Source organism: Puma concolor, chromosome D2 (genome assembly GCF_028749965.1).
Source record: "Puma concolor isolate L17-30 chromosome D2, mPumCon1.1.hap2, whole genome shotgun sequence".
NCBI lineage: Eukaryota > Metazoa > Chordata > Mammalia > Carnivora > Felidae > Puma > Puma concolor.
The window spans coordinates 79528694-79547288 of record NC_141677.1 but is presented as its reverse complement, the minus strand read 5'-3'; the positions used below and the strand labels follow the sequence as shown (position 1 = coordinate 79547288).

The following is an 18595-nucleotide window of genomic DNA, read 5'->3' as shown; positions in this document are numbered from 1 at the left end:
TATCCCTCCTGACACCAAGCTGAAGCTAATCTCACGCAACAAATGAGCGAGAAGCAGAGAGAAGGAAGGAGGATGACAGTGAGACTGGCTGAGTGCGGATCTGGGACACGCCTAGGGTCTCAGCATCCACTGATCCTTCCCTCTCCATCCCTGCGTTCTAAAGGACAGGTGCTAGCCCTGTGGCCAAGACTGCACTCAGCCTCAACTAGCCAACAGCAGCAGCAACAGCAGCAGAACTGGCTGGCTCAGCCAGTGAGCAAAACCCCAGGAAGACAAGTAAAGAAAAAATGTCTTACCATAGTCTGTAGTCAAGGGGTTCCACAGACCTAGACAGAAACAAAATTCACCTTGAAACAGAGGTTCTGCTGTTTATAAATGATGTACAGTCACAGAAATTGGCTTGAGCGTTACCTTACAACCATGCCAGGGGGCGTTGTGGCTCACTCTTGGGTCTCTGTGCCGACAGTGTTCTTGCAGTGTTTGGGGTTTTGCAAGAATAGATTACAAGTGGGCTGGATATGGAGTGTTTGATAATTTTAGATGTGATGAAGTACATGCCTCTTTACGCTGCCCACTTACGCTACAGTTTATGGCGTAATCTGTTCGCAGAAAGAAGGGCTAGACAAGAAAAGGCAGCGTAGACGGGTTTCCAGGATTCTGGATGCCAGTTGAATCCTCCTTTCCAGTCTGAAATTTGAGTGGAGTCAGCACTCAGAATAGCCACTCAGAGGCCCCCTAAAAAAGTATTTATTCTGGCAGCAGATGACCTCTTCCTTCTGATCCATACCCTGTGAAATTTCTAGTCTATCTTGAAGAAAACCGACATCTAGAGAACCCTGGATCTTTATCATTAGTGAGGCCACTCTAAAGCTCTCTATGCCCTTTGACTTCAGATTAACCCTAAGGACACCTTCAGGGGCCATCAGACTTCATTTTAGTTTTTGAGTTTCTTTTTTTGAGCAAATCACATTCTATTTGTGAGGATTGATAGGTCATGACCTTTCTTTGTTTTTAGAGGTCTTCCAAAGGACAAAAAGAATATTTATTCATTAAAAGAAAATAGGATTGGGGCGCCTGGTGGCTCAGTCGGTTAAGCATCCGACTTCGGCTCAGGTCATGATCTCACAGTTCGTGAGTTCGAGCCCCGTATCGGGCTCTGTGCTGACAGCTTGGATTCTGCTTCGGATTCTGCTGGAGACTGCTTCGGATTCTGTGTCTCCCTCTCTCTTTGCCCCTCCCCACTCATGCTCAGATCTTTCTCTCTCTCAAAAATAAACTTATAAAAAAAAACTTTAATAAAAGAAAAGAAAACAGAATAAACTCATTCTTATAGTCACTATATGGGTTCACTGGATCCTTTTAGAAGTCCAAGATACATTATGGGCTCTCAGTGATCCCCTTTTTCCTATATCTTGAGACATTTTTCTATTTCATCATTTGAGAAATTGGTTCAGCATTACTCATTAATTATTAACTATCATAAAAAAAGAGTTATATAATAAAGACAAAGAGAGAATGGTGGCATTATCTAGAAGAAAAAAAATGGAATGGTAGGCTTTATCTAGAAGAAAAATGGAATGGGTCACCATTTCTCAGTGACCCAAATATCACCGTAGCTTTCAAGAGGGTATTTTTTTAAAGACTGGAGACACTGTCTTTGTAGGATGCTTTTGGCTTTCATTGAATTAAATGAAGAATTCAGAACCTTTCATTACTTGTTATCAATGATAAAGAGAAGAAAATTGACAAAGGAAGATGTTTCACAATAACTAGATGAGTCAGAAGAGGAACATAAAGAGATAGCAGTCCTGTAGATGCTAACAGTAATGGTGAAATTGCTTGTACAATTGAAATCTCAGACTCTGAGCCTTCAAATTATGATAACGTAGAGGAACTTCCTCAAATTCAAGAATCAAAGAGTCAGTAATATAATTCTAAGTACAAAAACAAAATATAGTGCGCTCACTCACTTCAGTGGAAAGGATTTCATCAGTGATATTTCTCAGCAAGAACTTGGACCATCTCATTTTGCTAAAAGGACATGTGACGGTAACATTTTTACTTTTTCTAATGCTAATGTGCCAAAATCTACTTCATACAGGAGATCTGTTATGTTTAAATTCTTACTATAAATTTTAATAAATTTTCTTTCACGATCTCTTTTTTCTTAACTTCCTGGTACAGGGAAAGTTAAGGCATTTGACAAACTTCTCCAGATTCTTTGTAAATGTGAGTCCTGCTGGGAGCAGAACTCAGGGGTTCAGAGATCTGTCTCTCTCTAGCAAAACCAACAGGCCAGGGAGGGGACTGGATGCCAGAGAACCACCCCATTTGTCTCAACACTTTGAATGTGAGTTCCACACTGGACTTCTCCAGCTGCCCTGCTTCATATTGTTGATGACCCAGTAACAGGGCCAGTGAGGCCATGTAGCTGCACGCCCCTGAGGATGGAGAAGCAATCCAAAATGGAAACAAGAAGCTAGAGCATTCTTTCAACAGAGGCCACACACCTAGGAAATGTCTGCACCAGAACATCCCCACCTCATTTCTGACATGCCATCCCCGCTCCCACACTCAAGGACATGATGACAGACATGCCTGAGAGAGTCCTCTGTTGAAAACTCTGACATTTAAACACAGTACAGATGACACCACACAATTCCTATTTTCTTGTTCCAGGTATCTTGCTTAGTCACATGGCAGTCAATAAACATCCATCTCAGAAGCTCTGAGATCCAGAGTCCTGACAACATCCAGCCATAGCACCAAACAGAACACTAAGGTTGTCTCTGGTTGGGCTATTTGTGCACAGTCTGAACAGACACTTTTCCACAAATGTACTGAGACCCACTTGCTTTCTTCCAGCAATCAACCACAGAGCTGTAGATGATGTCAGCTGCCATTTTGGGAATGATGGTAAATCACTTGGAAAGAACAGCTCCCACTTCTTTGTTTTCCAGGAACAGAAATAGTCTGGTCTCTACTGCTGGGTACTATGTCCAAGACAGTTGAGCCATCAGAATGAACCAACCAGGAAAAGCTTCAAAGAGATCTCAAAAGATATTCCCCCCAAAGACCTAGTCACTTTCCAAGGGAGCTGGTCCCTTTGCATCTAGACTCAACCATTGCCCCAAATATTCTGGAGTAATTATTGTGTACATTTGAACATGGCATACATTATTGTTCTAGTGGGGGTGAGGAGGGCCTGAAGAAGAGCTTGAGTATAAAAACAAACCGGTGTCATCAAACCAGCCCATATCTACTGGCTAGGCCACTCCAGTTATTCTAGAAGGGAAGCCTAAGGGGACTGTGTGGTGACTCCAATAGCACTCTGGAAAGTGCTCTGGACCTTAAACACATTTACTGAAGAAGTATTACATCTTCATAGTTGAGAACAACACCATGTTTTACTATTTATATGTACTATCTCAGTTCATCTTTACCCCAACCCAGTATCCCCACTTATAGACAAGGACACGGAGTCACAAACATTGAACAAATGAGTCCAAGGACATACAGACTCCACCTCTATTGTCAAGGCTTTCAGCTATCATCCTGCACTGACTTTTGTCACAGCCACTGCCTGCTATCAACCCACTCCTTGTGGTTCTTGCAAGGAAAGTGGTCCACGCCAACCTACTTTCCATAAACTCAACAAAATGAGGTTTTCAATATGAAGTCACCCAGCAGCCTTGACTAAATTTCCATATTGTTTTTGTGTAGCACCACTCCAGGATAAGAGTGCTTTCAATTATTGTGGTTTTCATCTTTAAGAAGGCTTTCATCTTACATCTGTCACAAGCCCCCAGATTAGTTCATCCTCTCAGGTACCATCTACTCTGCCGTATAGTCTGCGTCTATCTCAGTGGAGTTAAGGATGTTGTGGATGGAAGCTGTGTATAAGCCCTCTTCATTAAGTTTCACTATCTCCAAGAAAATGGCCAACTTAAGGGGTTGGTACAGGGGGGATAGGATGACACAAAGCAGAGATCATGCTACATTGCTCATTTTTAATATGTCAGTTCAAGATATGATCGAAGGATGAGCTTCCCACGGATTTGCTCATGAACACACCTCTGGCTTTGCCTTCCACCAACTCCATCCATATCTGGACAAGAATTTAGAAGGCAAACAAGAATCAAGTCCAGCTGTGGCTCTTAACCCATTTGCTCCAAAAGACAAATGATATTCTACCACCAATGGCAGGCAACACTTCAAAAACTCTATTAACTGGAAGTCTCTTTTTTTTTTTTTAATTTTTTTTAGTTAGAGCTTTGGAAAATGTGTCAAGGGCAGTTTGGAAGATGGAACCTAAAGATAACCTCCCATCAGGGCAGTACCCTGGCTAGATGGCTAAGCATGGAGGAGGGGAGTATCTAATGGCAGAAACAGGGTGGCTATCGTCCATCTGAGTCTGTACCTGTTCTTTCACATTCCTGACAGCAAATGCAGTGAAGAACAGAAAACCACTCTTCCTTCGTGCTCTGTCTGGTGAATTCCTGCACTAGCTCCAGACCTGAGTTTGCCTGTGACTATCTTGGAGCTGGTCTCTTTCTCATAGCCTGATCACATCTCTCTTGCCATGTACCTCTTGCTCCAGCATTTCCCACAGCTGTACTTGTAACTGTATGATTACTGTCTATCTTGCCATTAGACCATAAGTCCCTGAGATCGGGAAACACATTCTCCTGAAACACCACACAGAGAGCCCACACTGTAGTCTCTCCTGCATAGAAGGGTCCATGGCAGGACTGGTTCTCACCAAATGAGGTAGCAAAGATATTGAGGCCATTTTGAAAGGGGTGTAAACGTTCAATGTTAGCAATGCACTTGTTGAAAAGCCTTGACACCAGTCAGACTTATGATGCAGCCATGAACCACTTGGGAAAATGTTTCCAACTTAAATGTACTTGACATTGAGCAAAATACAGACATTAAGAAAAAAATAAGTAAAAACAGATAGCACTTAAAATACATATATACATATCTCTGCCACTGTCTTTGGAAATTCTTAGCAATGTCATGCTTCTGGAATTACACTCCAAACATAAAAACTTAATTCAGTACTGGGCCATGCAGCATGGTTGCTCAAAGTGCGGTCTACGGACCATATTCATTTTCAGTTACGTAAGAGTTCAGATTCCTGAGCCTCAAACCGGACCCTCCAAATCAGGGTCTCTGAAGGGAAGGAAGGTAGATCCCAAGAACTGGCATTCAAAAAATATCCTCATTGATTCTGATGTACATAAAAGTTTGAGGCAAAGGCAAAATAAAATTGAAGAAGAACATAACAGTATAACTACTTGGTCCATTTATTCTATAACTGAAAGAAGCTTCTATTGTCTTTGTATTTCTACAAAGGACACAAATCATGCTTTTGTGTAGACCTCATACCATTCACTAAAGGCAGTGTTTGTGCTTAAGATGTAAATAACTGTATAGGATAATAATTAAATTCTAAACCAAATTCAGACATTGTTTTGAAAGTACTCACCAGGTGTTGTGAGAAGATCTGATTGGGAAACTACAAAGGAATAAAAGAAAAATCAGACATGAGTGTGTTTCATCTACAGGGATCCTGACCAAGAAATCCACATATGAACCATTGGTTTTCTTCTGGTTGACTCCAAAGTAGAGTTATAGCCACTGCATGTGGATCAACGTCAACAGATCTGTAATCTGTCTTTGAAACTTCATTCAAATTGATAAAGACTTCTTGAGTCTCTGGTGCGTGGAGAACAAAATGCGAAGCTAGTCCCAAGAAACATGGTGACTTAAAAAAAATGGCTTTTTACATCTGAAGAATAAATTCACTGTAACACTCTTTAATAATGTGGGCTCTTGTTTCTGTATACTTCCTGCTGCAGATATTTCTGTATTTCATTAAAATAGAAATGAACGTTTCATCCCTGGAGAAAAGCAAATTAGGCTTGTACCTAATTTCGTACAAATGTGGGACCCATTCCTTTTCTTATTTCTTTGAGGGAACGTAGCCTGGCCGATTCGTATGAATGGGCATGAGGAGCTAAGAAGGCGGGCTTTGGCTTCTCGGTTCTTGACTGGCTGAAATCACTAAAAGCATAGATTGGCAACTGTTTGGTCCAAAAAACAGTCAAGTGGCTTTGTGTTGACAAAGACAGTGGGGAGGTGAAAATGTCTTTCCTTTCTCATAAAATGACAGAGGTGGTCACTTACTGAGACTTACTGACCCTCGATTAAATTCTCATTTAATCGGGAGAATTAAACGAGAGACATAGATCAAATGTGTATCAGACTGGCTGGCGTGTTGTCGGCACACAACGGATGTCAGCCACCGTTGCAATAAGAATTACAATGATGACGATAATTCTACAATTTCCAACACTCACTGTCTTTAAGTACATCACCCACATTGTCTCATTTGGTCCTCATGGCAAGCCATAATGGTAGGATTCCCTCCTCTTAGAGAGAAGTAAACTGACGTTGACTTAGCGGTAAAATAAGTTGGTCAAAGCACTCCATTGTTTCCACTTTCCTGATGGACAAATCAGTTTGGAGAGGAAGAGAGGTCATTGCTATCATGATTCTGCCTTGAGCTATGTAATATGCATTATCTCTTGGAGGCCCCCCTGAGCAGATGGCCCATGTCTTCCCCATGGCCACAGTCATGTGCGTTGTGGGGGCAGTGCCACAGGTAGGATCTGTTTCCTGAGCAGCACACATCGTCCAGGACAACCTGTGCTGAGCCCTGACCAAACCACGCAGTTGCTCAGATGCTATTCAAGAGCTTTCCATGTATCATCCTGGTTAGTCCTCAAAACAACCCATGGAAAAACGGAGGCTCTGGAAGGTGACCCAAGACCAACTGGCTGGTAGGCAATAAGGGGCAGGACTTGTACTCAGGCCAGTTGCTCTTACCCATGGCACAGTTTTGCCTCTTGGCATCTATATATTCAACATTGAACTATGTGACCCAAATCATAAGGTCTGCACTTTTGCACAGGCAGGCACACCCGTGCACACACAGGGCTAGAAGAAGATAAAGAAACAGCAGAAGAAGTTACTATTTAAACCATCAACCAAGGCAGAGGTATTCACTGTTTTCCCAACACTTGATAAAAATTCTAGAAAAGAAGAGAAATCATAACTGATTATATCCAGACTCTTAGTTAGATCCTCCTGTCCACACCTGCCTCTGCTGCCTCTCTGAGTGGCTGCAACCCCCAGGGAACACCCTGAGGGGGAGAGATCTTAGGAAAGGGGTATCACTGGGCAGAGGCCAGCATGAAGACTCAGGACCTATCTTCTGGTCAGTGTGGAACCTTACGAGGAAGAGGCCTGGGCCCTGGTAGACCCCATCAGAAGAGGCCCTTCATTGCCCTACATCTAAAACCCAGCAAGAATCTCCATAGCAGGCCCTCCTGAGTCCTTGGGGGTGGCGTTGGGCCCCACAACCACCCAATCCCAGAGTTCAGTTACCACCTGGTGTCTGTGTCTCTTCAGAAGTGGCTCCTATGGTTGAATCTGTCACTGATCTTTCTGAAAAATACAAAGAAAAAGGGCCAAATGAGAACTCTTCTGAAAACCAGCGTTAAATCTCACCTCCCTGCTAATTCACGCAGAGGAGGGGGTGGCATCACACTTTACTTTGGAGGGTTAGCTGGGCCTCACTCATTAAATAATTGACTCAGCAAACATGGACTGATCTCTCACTGCCCATGAGGCACTGCACTGAAAGTTGGGGAGAAGGGAGGACTCCATCACAGAGGACAAGACTCCATTCTCTGGAGCTTAGAGACGACTCAGCATCCAGTCTCGGTAGCCGGTAATCCAGTCTTACCCTTGAGAGGAAAACAGAGCACAGGGTGGGAATCTCAAAGTGAACGATTTATGGGCTTAGAAGGAGGGCAGGAAAATTCCAGAGAGGAGCAGATATTTCATCTAGACTTGAAAAAAGGCAACAAATGTCAAGAAAATATGGAGCAGAAGTAGGATTGCCAGACAAAAATTACAGGAGTCCCAGTTAAGTTGGGATTTCAAATAAACAAGCATATTTCATAATGTAAGTATATCCCAAACACTGTATGGGACATACTATACTAAAAAATTATCTTAAAAAAAGTTTTATTTGAATTTCAGATAAACAATGGGTACTTCTTTAGTGTAAGTATGTCCCAAATAAATTTGCATGGGACACACTTACACGCGCACACACACACACACACACACACACACACACAAACCAAAAATATTTTTTTATAAATCTGAAGTTCAAATTTAACTAGGTGCATTGTATTTTTATTTGCAATATCTGAATACTCTGGTGGAAAGGCATCCTGTAGGTGGCAGTAAACACATTCTCTTCACTGACCTTTTTTTTTAATTTTTTTTAATTTTTTACATTTATTTATTTTTGCAAGACAGAGAGAGACCAAGCACAAGCAGGGGATGGGCAGAAAGAGAAGGAGACACAGAATCCAAAGCAGGCTCCAGGCTCCGAGCCGTCAGCACAGAGCCCGACACGGGGCATGAACTCACAAACCGCGAGATCATGACCTGAGCTGAAGTTGGCCGCTCAACCGACTGACCCACCCAGGCGCCCCTTCACTGACCTTCATTTAACCCCCTCGCCAGGTGAACTGATGCCCTCCATCCTCCCTGTAAACCTACCGATCACTAGGGCTGGTACACTGTTTCCTAGCATCCTGGCAACTTCCGTCCTAACCAGCTTAGTTGTACAATCAGCTAGAGGCAGGTATGAGCCTCAACCTTGATTATGCCAGTCGTCCTTGGATTAAATTCAATTAAATATTAAGTACATCGATGAAATGTGGGTAAAAAGAAAACGATGGCTTTCTATAAAAATGAGGCTGAATGCTTTGGAAATAAAGTCAAGTTACTAAAAAGAAATCAGGTGAGAGAGACACTGAAGAATAGAAGAAAGACGTACAACCACAGGAAAGACATACAACCACATGAGAATGTCTGTGTTCATACCGCTTTGCAAGTGTCTTTCATTTCACACTTCCCTTTAGAGAAAAGGCTAGAAATTACAGATATGCAAAATTGGTATGGTTTATGCAAGAAAGACATTGGAGAACCACCGAAGATCCCTACTGGGAGAAAGTCCTAAGGCAGCAAATTGGTGAATCAAAGTGTATTTATGTGTCTTAAGTTAAAGCGAAACACTTAAAATATGTATCCTAGCTTATGGTTCCCCATTTTAAACAACATTTTTGAGTAACCAACAAACTCCCTGTTCCAGCTCCATAAGAACAAGTTCTTTTGGAGCAACAGTTCTTCAAGCAGGGGCCACGAGTCAGCAGCAGCAGCCAGCACCCGGAATGTGTTAAAAATGCAAATTCTTAGGGCTCCCCCAGACTTACGCATCAGGAGTTCTGGAAGTGGTGCCCAAATATGTGTGTTTACTAAGCACTCCAGGTGACTCTGACACATTGGAAAACCACTGTGCAACAGCATATGTAAAGGAAAAGTAACAGCGAGTTCAACAGTATGGTGAGATACACTTCCTTAGACAACCACTTACGCAGCCCCTGTAGGACGCTGGACCCCTCAGGCAGGGGATGTATTGACATTGCGTGATGCCTCCACTGTCCTTTGTAAATTTGCTCTAGCAGGTGAGGCGTCCAGGTAAGCAACTGGTGAACAGGAAACTAAGGGCTCCAGTTGAGGGATGTCCAGGAGTCTAGCGGAGATCATATGTGATTCCCCAGCACAATTCCAGGAAGTACAAACAGAGGTGAGCCAGGCAAAGAGGAAGACGTGGGGCAAAATGGGCTCTGAGGAGGTAGGGACACTACTTCTACACTAACTAAAGGGCTCCTTCGAAACAGTCTTATAAGAATAAGAATAAAAAACAGTATTTATAAGAATAAAATACAAACTCTAGGGGCACCTTGGTGGCTCCGTTGGTTAAGCATCCAACTCTTGGTTTCGGCCCAGGTCGTGATCTCACGGTTCGTGGCTTCGAGTCCCACGTTGGGCTCTGGGCTGACAGCTGTGGAGCCTGCTTGGGATTCTCTGTCTCCCTCTCTTTCTGCCCCTCCCCCACTTACACACACATACTCTCTCTCTCTCTCAAAAATAGAATAAGTAAACATTAAAAAAAAAACAACACAAAAAATACAAACTCTATGCAAAGCTTCTTGGCCGTCTCCTGCAGAGGGAGAGATAGACGAATTAGGTTTCTGGATGGAAGGACTGAATACAGAAATGTCATTCACTGTAGACCAATTTGGGTTTACTATCATTCCCATCCAAAGATTCTTCTTTGAGAGGTTCTTTTAAAAAAGCGTTCTGGGGGCGCCTGGGTGGCGCAGTCGGTTAAGCGTCCGACTTCAGCCAGGTCACGGTCTCGCGGTCCGGGAGTTCGAGCCCCGCGTCAGGCTCTGGGCTGATGGCTCGGAGCCTGGAGCCTGCTTCCAATTCTGTGTCTCCCTCTCTCTCTGCCCTTCCCCCGTTCATGCTCTGTCTCTCTCTGTCCCCCAAAAAATAAACGTTGAAAAAAAATTTTTTTAAATAAAAAAGGGTTCTGAAGTTCATTAGGAAACATTAACAGCCTAAAACTAAGTTCTTGAAAAGGAAAGATCCTGATGGGGCAAAGTGGGGGTGCTGGGAGTGGGACCTGTACACCCAGGAGCTTGGGGGACACAGGAACATAGGTTTAAATTCTAGTGCTGCTGCTCCTTTGCCCTCTAAACGTGAGCAATCATTAACCTCACTCTCCGTCTCCTTATCTGTATGAGGATAGTTACACGAACTCCTTCATTAGGTTATTGTGAAGACAAAACCAGAAAAAAAAATACACCAAGTGTTTAAAATAGTGTCTGTCATGTAGCTGGCATTCAAAAAATTAGCTTTGAAATATTCAAAATATTAGCTATATTAGCTATATTCAAAATATAGCTATACAGGGGCGCCTGGGTGGCGCAGTCGGTTAAGCGTCCGACTTCAGCCAGGTCACGATCTTGCGGTCCGTGAGTTCGAGCCCCGCGTCAGGCTCTGGGCTGATGGCTCAGAGCCTGGAGCCTGTTTCCGACTCTCTGTCTCCCTCTCTCTCTGACCCTCCCCCATTCATGCTCTGTCTCTCCCTGTCCCAAAAATAAATAAACGTTGAAAAAAAAATTTTTAAAAAAATATAGCTATACGAATTAAATATATGGGGGAAAAAAACCCTTATTCTAAAATAAAATACTGACTTCGCACCAGAAAGCAACATAATTTTCAGAATGAAAGAACTAGATATTTAAACACATAAAAATAAGAAACTCATTAGAGACCAGATACGCTGTTAAACATCTTAAACGCTATTAAACGTCTTAAAATACACAGGCCAGAGCCCCACAACAACACTTCAACCTGATCTGAAATGTAAGTACTGCTGAGGTGGAGAAACCCCGCGGTTGGACAAGAAAAAAATGACTTTTCTCTGAGTTCCCATTTCCAAAATACACGTCCTCATTTTATAGATTAGGAAACCGAGGTTCAGAGATGTTAAGTCATTTACCAAAGTCACATAGCTAATAGCTCCCCTTCCTTGCCTCATACCATCAATTTCAACTTACAGAAATTGCGAAGTATTTTATTCTTTTCTTTTAATGTTTATTTGTGTATTTTTGAGGGGGGGTGTAAAAAGGCCTGAGAGAGAGGGAGACAGAGAATCCCAAGAAGGCTCGGCGCTCTCAGCACAGAGCCTGATGTGGGGCTTCAACTCACGAAATGCGAGATCACAACCTGAGCTGAAATCAAGAGTCAGACGCTCAACGGGCTGAACCACGCAGGCGCCCCGCAAAGTATTTTATTCTTAAACAATACTGTTCAAAGAACACCATATATATATATATATATATATATATATATATATATATATATAGTCTGCCAGAAATTATATTTTCTGCTTATTTGTGAGATTTAAATTTCAGCTGACACTTTCACTGGTTCACACATTCTCACACCTTCAAACATCAGTCAGGCTGATGGCATCCACATTTCTGTATCCATCCTGCTTTTTACCCTTTGCATAGGAAAGACTGTATAAGACATAAAAAGAAATAAACCCCATAAATCTTAACAAACGTATACTGTTGTTTCCTTATCACACTTCTGGCCCGGGAGCGTGTCTCGTGAGAAAATGCCAAGGCCGATATCAAAAAGGTTGCTGCCTGTGTTCTCCTCTATGATTTTGATGGCTTCCCGTCTCGCATTTAGGTCTTTTCACCCATTTTTAATTTAGCGTCCCAGAAACTATATACAAGGAAACAGAAATCCTGCTCAGGACCGGGCATGAGGTCGTGCCTTTGGGGACGGCTCACAGGCACAATGGCTCTGGCCCAGCTGGCCCCGCACTGGAGCATTCAGGCTGCACCACTATGTTCAGCATGAGCCAGGCACTCTGTCAGGCTCTTGGAAATGCAAGATGTGGAGCCACGTCCTAAATAAGCAAGACGCTGCCCTCCAGCGCCTCCCAGCATAGCAGGATCCCTAGAAAAATCCACAGATAATTTGGTGCAAGATGCCATGGAAAAATAAGAGTGATAACCATAGGGATGATACACTCTGTGTGTGTATCTGTATATGTGCCTGTTTGTGAGTGTGTGTGTGTGTGTGTGTGTGTGTGTGTATGTGTTAAGAGTATATGTCAGGGAAAGATTCCTGGACAGGACAGGTATGTCTGCGGTATTTAAAAATAGCAGCTAAGGGTGCCTGGGTGGTCAGTCGGTTAAGCATCTGACTTCAGCCCAGGTCACAATCTCAGGTTTGCAAGTTCGAGCCCCGCATTGGACTCTGTGCTGACAGCTCAGAGCCTGGAGCTTGCTTTGAGTTCTGTGTCTCCCTATCTTTCTCCCCTTCCCTGCTCATGCTCTGTCTCTCTCTCTCTCTCTCTCTCTCTCTCTCTCAAAAATGAATAAACATTAAAAAATAAATAAAATAAAATTGAGATGAAATGGACAAATTACTTGAAAAAGTAATTTACCAAAACTGACACAAGAAAGAAAAAAATGTGAAGAGTCCTGTATCTACTGAGTAAATTGAATTTTGAATTAAAAACTTTCAACACAGGGCGCCTGGGTGGCTCAGTCGGTTGAGTGTCCAACTTCGGCTCAGGTCATGATCTCGCGGTTCATGAGTTTGAACCCCGCGTCGGGCTCTGTGCTGACAGCTCGGAGCCTGGAGCCTGCTTCCGATTCTGTGTCTCCCTCTCTCTCTGCCCCTCCCGTACTTGCACTGTGTGTCTCTCTCTTTCAAAAATAAACATTAAAAAATTAAAAAAAAAAATTTTTTTAATAAAATAAGAATAGCAGCTAGATTTAGCCAGGTGAAGGCAAGGGAGAGGGGGAAGAAGACTGTAACCAGATAAAGGGAACAGCATGAGTGTTGTCAACATGGCAGAGAAACAGCATTACTGGAGTGTGGCCACGGACTTTCTCCTTGTTCCAGAACATTCGGCACCTCAACCAGACTGAGTCACATAACTTTCACTGGTGAGTTTGTGCAACAATCGTGCTCTGAAGAAAGGAGAACTGCTCAGGATGGTGATTCAGGAGTGCCTCCCCGTGTCCCACAACCCCCCCCCACCCCGCCCCTGTCCAGATGTCACCCACATTAAACACCTTCTCACAATGTCTGAAAACCCCTTCATTCGTTTTCTCCTTATTTCAGGCATCAGTCATTGCTAAAACCCCTGCGAAGCTGTGGAAAGGGTACACACAAGGCTCAGCAACCTGCCAGAATTCATTTGTAAGCAGTTATTACTTCCTCGTTTTGCAAAACGTCGACCTTCAAGAAATGGGACCAAAGGAAGTTACATTAAAAATTTTCTTGCAGGGGCACCTGGGTGGCTCAGTCGGTTAAGCATCCGACTTCAGCTCAGGTCATGATCTCACGGTCTGTGAGTTCGAGCCCCGCGTCGGGCTCTGTGCTGACAGCTTGGAGCCTGGAGCCTGCTTCAGATTCTGTGTCTCCCTCTCTCTCTGCCCCTCCCCTGCTCATGCTCTGTCTCTCTCTGTCTCAAAAATAAATAAAAACATTTAAAAAAATTAAAAAAAATTTTTTCTTGCAATAACTGTAGGGTTCTAGACAAAGTTGCAAGGCTAATACGGAGATCCCACACACCCTAACCCAACTCCTCTGATGCTACCCAAAACGACCCGGGCGCATTTGTCCTGACTACCAAATCAGTGCTGGTACGTTCCCACTCACTAAACTCCAGGGTTTATTTGGATGTCACTTGCTTTTGCTTTTTCTCTCCCAGGATCCAATCCAAGACACCACTGGCCCTTAGGTAGTTAGGTTTGGATAAAACGTTAGGACAGTGTCTAGAGGCTTAAAAGTGAGCAGTTCCAAGGCACCCTCTATGGGCCGGACACTGTGCGGTGACTTCCCGTCGATGTGACCCTAGGAGGTTGGAACACGGTCGCATATCACAAACGAGTAAAGGGAGGCTTGCAGAGGCCGCAGAGCTGGCAAACGGCAGCGCCAAAGACGTGGCTAGGAGAGGCAGGGGTTCCACGGCCCCTCCAGCCCCGCACAAACCTGGGGGCACTTAATTTTTCTCAGGAGTTTGTGCGAGGACCAAAGCTGAGGACGGTGCCCGCTGCCATGGCCGGCGGGCACCCAGCTCCCCCACGGGGGCTCCAGCCCCGAGCCAAATGCCGAGGTTTGTCTCCTGGGCTCTTGTCGAGAAGCAGCAAGAGTCGTCGGGCCAAGACGGCTCCCTGAATGCCAGCGGACCGCCTCCAGGGTTCAAACCCCGGCCCAGCCGCGCACCTGCTGCTGACCCGGCCCAAACCGCGTAACCTTTCTGAACCTCAGTTTCCTCGTCTGCAATGCGGCAGTGGTGATGCTTAACTGTGGGGCTGTTGGCAGGTTTAGATCGGAAAACACAGGCACACTCTCCACCCGAGCACCTGGTACAGCGGGAGCACGTTGCAGAGGGCCATCCCCCACGTCTAAACAGCAAGCACCGGCGCGCGTGCGTGCGCGCACACGCGTTTGCGCATGCGCATGCCTATAACACCCGCTGGTAAAACCACGAGTTGCCGCAATCCGAGATCCCTGCGGCCGTAAGCCCCTCTGCAGGTAACAACGGGGGAACTCGCACCCTGTCCCTCAGGGGCTGACGTGGATCTCGTGTCCCTGCTCAGCCAATCCAAGTCCAGGGATTAATGTCCTCTAGATAAAAGCCAGAGCTAACAACACCCCCCCCCCGCCCCCATTTGCAAGTATTTTGATGGAGACGAAGTTTCCAGCCCCCAGACTGCCCAGAGCCAGTACCCACTGCCCGGAGCCAGTATCCACTGACGTCCTCCTGACAAGAAAAGAAGGTGGGCACCCTCGGTCACCATGTAGTCAGCACCCCGTTGACGTAGAACTGGCCCGCCCCCCATCACCAGCGCGGCGAGCGCCTCATCACGGGGGGTGCTGCTTTCACAAAGGCCGTTTCCCAAATGAACCTCTAGCTTGGGAGCTTCCCCTAGAAAGCCTGGGGGTAGGCGTGAGAGTTCTAGAAGTTCTCTGGGGATTAGGGTTCTTTGGCCCCGTCTTCTGAAATTCACGAATGGAGCAAAAAGGTGACACCAAAGAAAGGGGGAGGGAGATAGAAGAGAAAAAGGAAGGAAGAAACGAAGGGAGGGAGGGAGAGAAGGAAGGAGGAAAGGGAAGCAAGGGAAAACGGAAGGGAGGAACTGAGGGAGAGACAGAGACAATGGGAAAAGGGAGAGAGATGGAGAGATCGCTGACAGGCAGACTGGCTAACCGGCCTGTTCACGTACTATCTCATACGTGGACACCGAGATTCCACAGTCACACTGATTTGCCTGTGGCTCTTCTGTGTCCGTTTGACCACCTGACACTCTAAGAACACAAAGATATCCATGAGTTGTTGAGCTTCTAAAGCGGTGAGTGACAGACACAAATTTCGAGTCTTAATGATCTTGTCTGTGCTCAGCTCTTTGGCCTGTAAATATTACCAAGCCAGATATACCTGCAGAAATAAGTCACGTAATGAGCATTTTCAGGGGCAGTCTTACTGCCCGTTTTTATAGTACACAAACCATGTCCTCAAGCAACGATCAAAATTTTAGGGCCTCTTAATAATACACACACACTTTTCCATAACACCAGGGATTTTTCTAAGGCCAATCAATCATTTCCTTAGTTGAGCTACTCGCTGAAAACACTGACATAATGATCGACTTTTTCTAAGTACAACTATTGTATTTCTCAGCCAGAAACAAAAGGGGGGAGAAAAGAGCCATTCCTTCTAAGTACTCGCAATGACAATTATCAGCAAAGACTTGCCTCCTCCTTGATACAAAACTCCCCTCGAGATGGAAATTCTAACACCAGAGAATAAGTAGATACAATTTGCTATGATTTGGATTTGCAGGAGCGAAATTAATGAATATAATAATTAGATATAATACCTGTAGATAGAACTGGACCCAGTAAAAGACATATTTGGAAGATGACCGTGGAGATCCCCATTTTGCTGGGTTCTTCTCAACTGGAAGAAAAATACCTTGACATTTATAGGTTCCCAGCTGAAAGGAGGCGTGCCCACGAGGGTGGTATATTTCTACTGCTGCCATAAATCAGTGTACACTTGATCTTAGCCAAAAGGCCGAGAAGCGATTGCCATAAATCAGTGTAAAGGAAGTGAGGACTTTTGCTAACAGTTGATGGTTAATCTGTGGGAACAACTTAGGTGTGTTAGATTGATTGCTCTGTGAACGATCTGGCCATTCTCCAACTGCAGACACACTGACAGTGATACAATTCCCAACTTCCTTTTAGGTGAACCTGTAAGACTCTCAGGTGCTCTCTGAATACAGGCTTAAGTGTAATCTTGGAGAATTTGAATAAACTTTGGGGAAGTCAGCCCCAAGAGTGGGGCATAGCAGGATGTGGGCTGCTGGGCAAACATAGAACGTGGTGCCAAGGGGAAATCATCTCTTTGGGATGATTTGTTCTGGCAGTGCATGCCCTTGTTGGCCCCTTGCTTTGGAGAACAACATGATTGGAAAGTAGAAGGTACGAGGGGTGAGTTCATAGATTCCGTGGGCTCGACCTAGCTTCCACCATCTTCTGGCTCTCACACTAATCCCATAGCACGGGAGCTGAGAAACCAAACCTCAGGCCAAACCCCCTCCGACCATCTCACAGGCTCTGATTTCTTGGCCCTTGACGTTCACGTTGTGTAACTCTCGGAGCTTGGCAAACCCACAAAGCCTGCCCCTGACCTCCTCCTACCTTACAAACGGTCCCTCTCCTTGGGTTTGTCATGTAGGTATCACTTTTCCCTTTGGGACCCCCAGTCTTTATCACCAGACTTTGGTAAACCCCCCACTCTCCCCAAGGTTGCCTGTCTCGTATTTTGATCAAAGTGCTCTTGGTGGTTGGTAACCCTTGGTAGAAGCATTTGCAGGACTTGCCTGTCATGCTGACCTGGAGGAGCAGTGCCCTGCCTCTCAGCTGAGACACCGAGGCTATCAGATGACACCTTGGTTTCCTTGCCATGAGCCAATAACCTGTGGTCTCCTGGTGTGTCATTCTAGAAGGATACCATGAACTCATGCCAGTCAGGATTCAAGGCTGGGCGTCTACACTTCGCTTCATTCAGATAGAAGATACGTTCACCCCCCGGGGATTTTGTTTTTAATCCTACAGCTCTTCCCAAGTTCTGCTTCTCCCCTTGATGAAAGTTGGCACGTTTCCGCAGGATAGCCTCATTGATTTTCATTCTCCTGCTGTCAGTCCAAGAATTGGTAGGTCTCAGGGGACTAGAGGGCAAGGATACACATCTCCTAGGGATGCCTAAGACCAGACAGCACATCGGATTCCTCTGCCAGGGGTTATGCTAGTTTGGATCCTGGTGGGCTGGGCCGAGGCTGGTCATGAAGCCAGGTCTGGGATCATCAAAACAGGGGAGCTCTTACAGCTTAGTGATGTCTGCCTTGAGCACAGCAGAGAAAAGTGGTGGTCGGAGTAAGAAATATCTGTGAGGGAGAAAGAGGGTAAATGTATCTTTCCCTCACTGAACAAAGCACACTGCTTGGTCACAGAGACAGATGCACATGCTGACAATTACAACAGGGGGCAGTAAGTATTAATACAAGTTGTGATGGGAACGTACAGAAAATGTATCTAAACCAGATGGCAGAGGCAGTTTCTCAGAAAAGGGGACACCTAAACGTAGTGTCGAAGTATAAACAAGGGTCATCCAGTGACCAGCAGTGGGAAGAGCCAGCGAAGAACAAGGCATGACTTTCTGGACTGTGTGAGAAGGGAAGCAGGAGGGTATCCTGCCAGGAGCCTGGGAAGCAAGCTTCGTCGATGGCTCTGCCCAGACCGGGAGCATCCTTCTCGAGAGCTTAGTGTGATTTTCCCAATGGCACAGTATCCCCATTTTCGTTATTTTGGTGACTCTGTTCTTCTTCCTCTTTGATCAGTAGTAAAGAGCCAAAAAAAACAAGGGCGTGTGTGCTTTTTTTTTTTTTTTCAGAAGACTCCAGGGAGAGGGAAGTGGAGGGGACCTACCTGTCATTTCAAAGCCACTTGGGGATGTGTCCCAGGTGGGAAAATGGCTAATGTCAGT

At 45.0% G+C, this 18595-nt stretch overlaps 1 protein-coding gene across 1 annotated transcript in view; it reads right to left on the bottom strand.

Moving 5' to 3' along the window:
* The window catches only part of DMBT1 (deleted in malignant brain tumors 1), a 76615-nt gene extending 60044 nt beyond the window's left edge, over positions 1-16571 (bottom strand). The window contains exons 1-4 of the mRNA XM_086679467.1: positions 16425-16571; positions 7462-7518; positions 5495-5524; positions 297-326 (exon numbers count right to left, since the gene is read on the bottom strand). Coding sequence (XP_086535593.1) covers positions 297-326; positions 5495-5524; positions 7462-7518; positions 16425-16485 — 178 coding nt within the window. The 5' untranslated portion in view covers positions 16486-16571. The remainder of the gene's footprint in view (positions 1-296; positions 327-5494; positions 5525-7461; positions 7519-16424) is intronic.
* Between the last annotated feature and the right edge of the window lie 2024 nt (positions 16572-18595).